Consider the following 9178-nt stretch of genomic DNA (forward strand, 5'->3'; position numbering starts at 1 on the left):
TGATCAGAAACATGATCCACACACTGATCAATATTTCATATGATCACACATCAGCTCCTTCATTTGTTCCTGATTCAGTGAGAAACTTAATAATAATTCTTCTTATTGACAGTAAATCCTCAGTCTGACTTTATCAGCTCAGGATTATTTCCACTGTTTCTAACTGGGGGGTATTTAGGCATAAAATTCTTACATTAAATTAGGGCGTGGTTACGTTGAGTGACATCACCATAGACAGGCACCGTCCGTTAGCTCTTTGCTAAAGCATCGGCTGGGCTAGGCGGCTACAGCTACCGGCTACCGGCTCCGGCTACCTCCAGCGGTGGACAGGGGATGCAGTGTCCGTGTTTGTTTGCCAATGTTCGGATAGGTTTTTGTGACAGTATGGCTTGTTGTAGTGTAGACTGTACTAACCGACCGTCGAAGGAGTCTGTGTTGCAGTTTTTTCGGTAAGTAAATTTCTCACTATTTTACCTGGATGTTTGCGCTAATTAGCATGTATTAGCATATTTTGCCGCTAGCTTATGACTTCATTGCCGATTTCTGGTCGCTGCTGATACAGATAGAGGACCGGAGCAGCTAATGTTAGGAACGCTGCTGCGGTGTGTTCCGTGCTCTCAGAGTCCGTTTATTGTGTGAATACTAGGCTACAATTTTATTTGGTCTCATTTTTCTGTTTAAACAGTCCGACATTGCATGGACAGAGCAGCTCCGTCAGTCAGCGGCTGCTGTTGTTTGTGTGCTGCTGTAACTGTAAGTGGATGGTGGATGGAGGCAGCGGTGAAAGCCGGTAAATATTAAATATGTTAATATTATAATTATTAATAATTATAATTATATTATTAATGATTATTATTATATTATTATTAATAATTATTATTATTATTTTTATTTTATTATAGTCATTAATAAAAATAAAATGGAAATGGAAACTACACTCCCACTAAAATCCAAGATGGCGCAGCTCCAATGCCCATGGTTTGGTCACAGAACCGACTCCCGGAAACCAGTGGGTGACGTCACGGTCATGTCTTATACAGCCTATGATTGATTGTAATTAACACTCAACCTCTGTCACATGACCGAGCTCGGCTCGTTGAGCAGGTCGTAGCTCGCTCATGGAAGAAAATGAAACGTGACTTATGAACAAATAAATGACAGTAAATGTTTTTTTCCACAAACTCAGACGGTGAATGTAAACGTACTGAGGGAGTTTATTTAACGTCCTGGAGGAATCAGTCCTGTGAACAGTGTGAAACGAGCCTGTTCCTCACGTCGTCTCCTATCTGTGCTTCCTGAAAGCTGCAAAAAACAGAAATCAGTGATTATTAGGATGAAACAGGATCCAGTTCCAAAAACTGGAATCAGTTTTCCTCCAGTGACACAGCTGTGGTGCAGCTTCTGTCCACAGAGTCAGAAAGTAAGTCAGGGACATCTGATGTCCTATGTCCTCACCTCTTCTCTTGGTTTTCTTCTTCATGGGTTTCTTCTTCTTCTTGGGACGCGCGCTCTCCCCATCCTGCACCAACACAAACAGAATCCTCTAAACAAAAACACGACAGCGGCTCCGTTCATGCTGGATGAGCTGGTTAGAATGAGGTGAATGTGTCAGGTTAACAGAAAGATGTCGGCCGCTCTCGGAACAGGAAACGTTTCACACGTCTGCAGACACACGACGGGACGACAGCATGAACACTTTCCTGTGTCCGGTTCAGCTCAGATAAAGTCAGCGGAGCTGCTGCTTGATCACAGTCAGTTTACATTCTACCAGACCAACGTCCAGACTCAACATAAGCACTCACCTGTCCACCATCGCCGCCTGTTAGCGCTGTGATGTCACCGAAGTGCGTGATACCGCTGAGCTGGCCGGACATGGCCATCATGCCTCTCTTCTTGGCGTTCTTCTGATTCTTGGGCACATTGAGACGAACCATCATCGACTCCTCATAATTTTTCCTGTGAAGAAGAAAAGAGAACAACTGAAACATTTTCTGTAAAATCCCACACACGTGAAAGATTTCCTCGCCCAACGTTCGCAGCTCACAACGGATGCTAATCGTACCGCCGTCCCGTCTCTCAGTCCTCACCGTCCTCTGACCCGTTTACAGACAACAAAAGAAGAAAACCACCGACCTGTGAGAGTCCTCGCGGCTCTGCCGTTCACTCTGGAAGTCTCGTCTGTCCCTGATCTCCTCGGGGGCGTCGCTGTACTGCTGCCTCAGCTCCTGGATCACAGAGCTTCTGAGAGCTGCTCGCCGCTGACGCTCCACCTGAGCCTTCCTCCTGTCGGCCTCGGTCACATCACCGTCTGCAGGAGAGAAACGACACGGTGCTGAAAAGTCCAATCGGATGAACTGTCACAGAAATACACAAACAAAAAGAAGCAGAGGACAGAGACCTATTCAGAGACAGGCAACGTTACCATAATGCACTGGGGCAATCTTTGGCGGTACATATTTCTTGCCACTAGAGTGGGCTGCTCTCCTGTCCGAGGCCGTGCTGCTCTCAGCTTCATCTTCAGACTCCTCAGATTCATTCAGCTGGTTCATCGATGACGGAGATTTAAAAAAAAAAAAGAATTTTCTGTGATTAATGAAATCAGTTCGACTGATGGTGAAATTAAATCAGTGAACAATAACCACACAGGAAACTGTGTATTGAATATTAATATAGATTCACAGGATTTATGGTGTAAACTGAATAAAGTGTCCACAGTGTGAAGGACTCACTTTGCTTCTGAGATTCTCCGGATGAGGACGCAGCTGCAGCGGGTCGTTTTCAGCTAAATTCAACAAAAGCACGAGACACTGATGTTAGCGCTGTAACCGAGGCGTCCGCCCGTCCTGTCGGACAGGACGCGCCGCTCAGCAGACGGAGGCAGCGGGGGCGGGAACATGTCGGTCCTCAGTGTTACAGGACGTTAACACATTTACTGTCTCACTGAGTTTGTACGGTGGCAGAGGATAAAGACAAGCAGCGATCTCACACACCTCAAACAGCAGAAATATGAAATCAGATGAAACAGCACCTGCAGGCGCAGACTCACCTAAACTGCCAGTGACCGCCGTACGCACCAGTTTATCAATCTGGTACTTCAGTTTGTGGTCCAGGGGACGCATCTTCTCCAGGACCTTCAAAAAAAAAAAGAGGGAAACTCCTGAAGCTCTTTAACACACACACACACACACGCACACACTCCTGTCCTTGGTTGCATCATCTCACCGTCCGGACTGTGACCACTCTGTCCAATGCCTCGCTCTCCTTCATCTTGCCTCCTTCGCCCTTGACGCTGATCAGGTGACTGAGGTCCTGAAGGTAGAAGAGCAGCAGGTGATAGCGAAGCTCCAAGAAAGACAAACCCTGCAGAGACAGGAGGGACAGAGAGTGGGGACGTCAGCAGAGCGCCGTATCTTCAGGTAACTTGCTGTCCTGCCGTCAAACAAACAGGAGACATCTGGACCACGTGGACACAGATCACACACACAGCTGTACCCACATACTGAATCAGTCCTGTCCAACAGACAGGAGACACTGGGACACTAAGATTCTGCCTCAGCTGTTTACTGTTCCTGTCCAGGATCTGTGTCCCTGCTCACCTGTGATGTCTTAAATGTCCCATCTTTGACTTTGGTTAGCAGCTCGCGGACATGACTCGTGACTGAGGCCACCTACAGAGAAGAGACAATGAGTCTGAGCTGCACACTGTCCACCTGCAGGAGGACAGAGTGCGGACAGGTAAAGTTCTGTGGTGGTGAATAATCCCAGAGTGCACCGTGTTACTCTGTGAACGTGTTCACTTTGCGTTTTCACACTTTAACTCACAGGTAACCGGAAGAACCGTGAGCGCGTGCTGTTATGGTCCTACCTGCTCCGTGAGATTATTCAGCAGCTGAACAGCTTCGGACAAATCACGTTCAACTGAACTCTGTCACAAACACAAAGACACACACATGCTAGTTAGCTGCTGGCTAGCTGGTTAGCTTCGGCTTTTCAAACCAAACTATTGTGACCAAGCCACGACAGCTGTGCTCAGAAAACACGCGAAGTCACCGGAGAGCTTCGGTGTTACTGTAAATTCAATAAACGAATAAACGTGTTTGTTCATCCACAGCTGACTGAACGCTACTCACGTTGTCCACAGCGGAAGCCATTTTGAGTTCACGCTGATCTACGGAAGCCGCAGAGGGTCGAGTGAGGCGCTGTAACGTTAGCGCTTGTGTGGTTCCAGTGAAAGAAAAACGGAAAGATGAAATCAATGAAATCAAATAACTGAATGACTTTAAGCGACCTGCGGCGGGAAACGATTACAACTGATCAGCAGCTGCGAAATCATTAATAATCTGATAAACAATAATCTGATAGATTCTGTCTTTCCTGTCTGAGTTTTTCTTTTTTCTGTTTTAAGTGAGAGAGAGAGAGGAAGAGAGAGAGAGAGAGAGAGACAGAGGAAGTATGGAGGGATCATCATCATCATTGGAGGAGGAGGAAGAGGAGAACCTGCCTCTGAGTCTCAGATCATTTTCAGTCACAGGAACCTGAAGAGGAGTCATGGTGAGTCAGAGCTGTAACAGCATCTCTGTCGTTTTACTTCTCTGTAGCTTGTGTCTGAGTCTAACAGCTGTTTTCATGAACCTGCTGAGCAGTTCGTCTGTAAACTGATTCTGTTTTCTTTCTAAAACGTTGAAACAGTTTTCCAAGTTTTTATATTTCAAACTTTCCCTTCACAGAAAAACAGCAAACATTCACATTTCTTTATTATCAGAACTGTAACTGAGGAAACTGAGGAAGCGACGAACGCAGCGTTTACTGACCTGCACTTAAACTTCTCTCAGATATATTACTGAGCACTGGTTAACAGGTTAATTAACAGGTAAATTAAAGTGAATGACATTGTGGAAAAGCTGCTCCTCCGTCCTCCCATGTGAGCGTGATGAGCTGCTGTCACCTTTAAACACACAGGTGTACAGAGACGTGTTGAACGTATCAAAAGTAAAAGCAGACATCGTGCAGTCGCCCAGCGACTGAATCATGACAGCAGCTGTTTAACATGTGAGCAGTAAGTTTGTGTTGCTGGTTGTTGTTGGAGATAAAAAGACAGTGAAGCTAAAATCCTGTTTCCACCGTGTGTTCATGTAAAATCTTGTCTCACTGTCTCATCCTGCCTCTGAACCCGTCCAGATGTCTGATCCCAGGGTGTCCTCTGTCATCCAGGAGTGGGCGAACTCGTACCCGGGCCAGGCTCACACCCTGAGCGCTGTTGGCTCTGGCCAGGCCGGATCCACCGGTCAGCTGGGTCAGATGGACATGATACCGTACAGCCAGTCTCAGGGAATGATGAGGGGGGGCGGCGAGGACAGAGCGGCCGAGCAGATGATGGGACTGTCGTACCTGCCTTACGCTGCGTCCTGTCTCAGCAACGCCTCGAGCGCGGCGAGCACAAACCACCACCAGAGCCACGCCAACCCTCAGCAGGTGACACCTCGGCTCTAATCTGTGCTCTACTGATTAAAATGTCTGTTTCTAAATGTTCAGAGCGGGAAAGCCGCCCGCGTCGCCTGCCGCCACACACCTGTAACTCACCTGTGTTTGTGACCTGCAGGACTTCTCTCCCTTCCTCCTGCCAACTCTGAGGGCACCCGTCACCAAGAGGAGCATCAGTAAGGACAGCGCGGAGTACCGGCTGAGACGGGAGAGGAACAACATCGCCGTGAGGAAGAGCCGGGACAAGGCCCGCAGGAGGATCCTGCTGACCCAGCAGAGAGCGCTGCAGCTGCAGGAGGAGAACCAGAAGCTGCAGATGAGGATCGGACAGCTGACGCAGGAGCTGGACACTCTCAAACACATCCTGTCCCAGCGACACCTGCAGGGAGCAGAGGAGGGAGCGGCAGGGGAGTCCAGTATCTGAGCGCGGTCCAGTACTCCCTCCCATTAACACCAGTTCCAGGCACCACGTCCACTGTTAGTGTGTAACATTGCTCCAGCTCTCACAGATGTGAAGAGAGAAAGGACGACGCAGTGGACGGACACACCGAGTCCTGCTAACGTTAGAGCACATAAACGCTGTTCAGTCCATTCCTTACACTTTTGCTCTTGTGTTTTGCTTTTGTGAAAACTAAACAGACCCCACCCTAAACAGACCCCACCCTAAACAGACCCCACCCTAAACAGACCCCACCCTCCAGACTCTTCATACACAGAACTGTTTCTTTTGGAAACTCAGATACAAAACTTAACCACCAGAAGCCAAAGCTCGACAGGCCGACTCGTCCTCGTTACAGATGCTGTGATCAGACTGTTGCTGTTTGTAAAGAAAAATTTTAATCACATTTAAAGACAATACAGCCGTTAGCAGTTAGCAGTTAGCTGAAGGAATGAAATGTAAATTAGAACTAATGTGTGAGTCTTAGTTTTGCGGATGTTTGTGGGTATTTCTGAACTGTGACCCTGTAAACTGGAACTTTGAGGAAATGAATTAAACACCTGAACTTTTTCACCTTGAATTACTGTCACTGTTCTGCTGTGTATCCTGCCGGCAGCTGTGTAGATGCTGTTACTGTAAATAAACTGTGAACGCAGCGTCCTGAGATCACACAGGACTGAGGCTCAGCCTGAGCAGCAACAAATTTAGGTTCTGTGAAAAATGACTCTGATTAAAGAGAAAATGAAAATATTGGACCAGCAGGTGCTCACAGTCCTGTCTGTAAATTCTAAATGTGGCTCTTGAAGACATTTGATTTGATTTAACAAACATTGCCTAATCACCTGCCTGATGCTTCTTGTCGTCAGAGATGATTGTAAGTGTTGTTGGCCAACGCAGTTTCTCAACAGCCTGTGGTCTGAGGAGGATTCACTGAAATCGAAGCCTCCTTCTCTGTTTAATACTCTAAGTGAGTGTGGGATTTACTTGAAATGATTTTGACACAGTTTGTAAAGATTTCATCCTTAATGCTGTTCAGTGTGTTCGAGGAATTTATGGTAAATCAACACTTTGTCAAAGATTTTCTTAAATAAATAAATAAATAAATGTTTGTGAAAGCGTATGTGATGCACCCAGGTTTGGACGGCTGACTCAGCTTCCTCAGACGTTAGGCTCTGATTACTCTGTGATCCTTCATCAGGGAACGTGGCGTGCACCTGCCACGTTATTTACCATGAGCTGTCTACCCACAGAAACGGACGTCATGCCATGGACCGTTGTGCACCAGCGGTTTCCCTTTGTGGGACGGGCAAGATTTCGACACAGTGGAGGATGGAGATGAGGAGCACAGAGATAGTATCAGCATGTCGCGCTGCCAGGGCCTTCCTGTGGCTGTGATAGCAGTGAAGGGACGGAGAGATAGGAGGGGGGGTTGTGTGTGTGTGGGGGGGGGGGGGGGGGGGGGGGGGCACAGACACACTTTTTATTTTTATCTTTGCTCAAAACAAAAGTTAAATCGTTTGATGAAACATTTCAGCGCTGTAAGAATGTCCAGGAGACGAGTGACTGAATTCTTATTCTTTGATCTAATCTCAGTTTGTTTGGAAACAGAAAACAAAGCAACATAAACACACGTGTCATCATAACTTCTTGGATTCATAAGAAACATAAAAACACTGTTAACAAACAACGTTACTGCAAACAGTCAGCTCACACTGAAAACTGCTAACTGAGCTACATCCCATCACGTCCAGGCCCCGAGTCTGACTGAGCCATCAGATCCCAGAGTTCAGTTCTGTGAAATATTACAAACTGCAAACTCTGAGGAGCTGACGCTGAATCCTGTTTTCACGACGAGCTACAAACACTGACTTCAGTAAACATGAGAAAGTGTGCGACACAGGCCTGTCAGTAATTCAGAGTCTGTTGAAATGTCCTGCAGCGTCGTGTGGGGCAATCTGTGGTCCCAGGACTGCAACATCTCCACAGAGTGAAGAAAGACTGTGTTTCACCTCATCCCTTCCACGTTACTCAACAGCAGAGACCATGTGAACCCCACCACAGCCCCACAGGAGCTGCTCCGCTCTCACAGCCGCCGCCGAATCAAGCGGCTCTGTGGCAGTAACCGAGCAGCCGCACAGTCTGTGTCTGCAGAGACCGACAGAACGCATGGACACTCAAACAGCAGGAGACGGACGCAGCCGGACACAGACGCCTGCTCCCTCAGCTGCAGGTTCCTACCACACAGTTCAAACACTTTCCAGTGATGGTGCCAGAGAAATCAGTCAGGGTGGAGGTGCAGCGCTGAGGGTGCTCTCGCTTCTCATCCAACTCTCTGACAGCTGCTCCTGATCTCACATGTAGGGGTTTACAGGGGAAGTGTCAGCCATCACTGCTCTGTGAGGACAGAGGACGATAACATGAACACACACACACGTCTGGATGGTTTCTGTTAAAGTGACTGTGGCTGTCATCACAGGGAAAGACAACAGTCGGCCTCTGTGATCAGGGTCAAAGGTTAGAGAGGTTAGTGAAGGGCTCGTTCAGAGAAGACATTTTCACGTTCACATCTGTCTCGTCCTCTGCAGCCAAACTGTCCCGCTGCTGTCTCGGCTGCGTTAGTGCCACCAAGTGAAGCTTAGCAGTCGTTACAAACGGTCTGCTGTTCATGTTTGAAATCAGCAGTGATGATAACATGCAGCTCACACTGCAGGTGAACCACCTGTGATTATAAGCTGAGATGCGTTCAGGCTCCCTGGTTTGTTTTGGTTCAGGTCAGTTTCATGTCTGATGGTTTGTTTCTGTTCTCAGGCCTGAAGCTTCAGCTTGTTCACAGAGCTGAGTCCGCTGCTCAGACTGCTGCTCACGGTAAACGGAGCAAGTCTTCAGCAGGGTACCGGACCCATCCCTGCGGTGGTCCAAGATTTATGGCTCCACCATGCGGCAGAGGGGCAGAAAACAGCAGAGGTCTCACTCTGACACTGATTCTGTGACCCAGTGACTGGCCCCGGTGTCTGTGTTTCCATTAACATGGAGGACAAGGAAAAGACTTGGTTCAGTCCTCTGAGCCACACATTCAGACAGGGACAAAGTCCTCTGCACTCAGTCTCAGATGTCCTCTGAAGCATTTCATCCACAGAGAAATACAGCTGGTTTTAAATGTTTGACCTGAAAAACAAATTGACTAATTTTTTAATAATATTTACCCTGACCCCCCCCCCCCCCCCCCCCCCCCCCCCCCCCCCCCCCCCGCGCTCCAGT

At 47.9% G+C, this 9178-nt stretch overlaps 2 protein-coding genes across 3 annotated transcripts; one reads left to right on the forward strand and one right to left on the reverse strand.

Moving 5' to 3' along the window:
- Positions 1-1148: 1148 nt before the first annotated feature.
- ngdn (neuroguidin, EIF4E binding protein) lies at positions 1149-4208 on the reverse strand. The gene is made up of 11 exons (XM_041054363.1): positions 4131-4208; positions 3866-3925; positions 3597-3668; positions 3223-3360; positions 3047-3131; positions 2730-2782; positions 2423-2540; positions 2134-2308; positions 1803-1956; positions 1456-1519; positions 1149-1302 (listed from the first exon to the last, which is right to left on the reverse strand). Exons 1-11 carry the CDS (start codon positions 4149-4151, stop codon positions 1283-1285), a joined length of 960 nt encoding a protein of 319 aa, XP_040910297.1. The 5' UTR covers positions 4152-4208; the 3' UTR covers positions 1149-1282.
- Positions 4209-4412: 204 nt separating this feature from the next.
- On the forward strand, positions 4413-7008 carry cebp1 (CCAAT/enhancer binding protein (C/EBP) 1). 2 transcript variants are annotated; one of them, XM_041054367.1, is made up of 3 exons: positions 4413-4551; positions 5179-5472; positions 5600-7008. In XM_041054367.1, exons 1-3 carry the CDS (start codon positions 4549-4551, stop codon positions 5903-5905), a joined length of 603 nt encoding a protein of 200 aa, XP_040910301.1. In that variant the 5' UTR covers positions 4413-4548; the 3' UTR covers positions 5906-7008. The 2 variants fall into 2 exon arrangements, with proteins under 2 accessions (XP_040910301.1, XP_040910302.1); XM_041054368.1 differs by having other exon boundaries at positions 4476-4551; positions 5212-5472.
- The last annotated feature ends 2170 nt before the right edge of the window (positions 7009-9178 follow it).

Source organism: Toxotes jaculatrix, chromosome 14 (assembly GCF_017976425.1).
Source record: "Toxotes jaculatrix isolate fToxJac2 chromosome 14, fToxJac2.pri, whole genome shotgun sequence".
In the NCBI taxonomy this organism is placed as follows: Eukaryota; Metazoa; Chordata; class Actinopteri; family Toxotidae; genus Toxotes; species Toxotes jaculatrix.

Coding starts and splice junctions, on each gene's coding strand:
- ngdn (XM_041054363.1), bottom strand. CDS start 4,151: ATGGCTTCCGCTGTGGACAAC. Junction 2,783..3,046: donor GGCGGTCACTGGCAGTTTAG/GTGAGTCTGCGC, acceptor TGTTGAATTTAG/CTGAAAACGACCCGCTGCAG. Junction 1,957..2,133: donor AGCCGCGAGGACTCTCACAG/GTCGGTGGTTTT, acceptor TCTTCTTCACAG/GAAAAATTATGAGGAGTCGA.
- cebp1 (XM_041054367.1), top strand. Junction 5,473..5,599: donor GCCACGCCAACCCTCAGCAG/GTGACACCTCGG, acceptor TGTGACCTGCAG/GACTTCTCTCCCTTCCTCCT.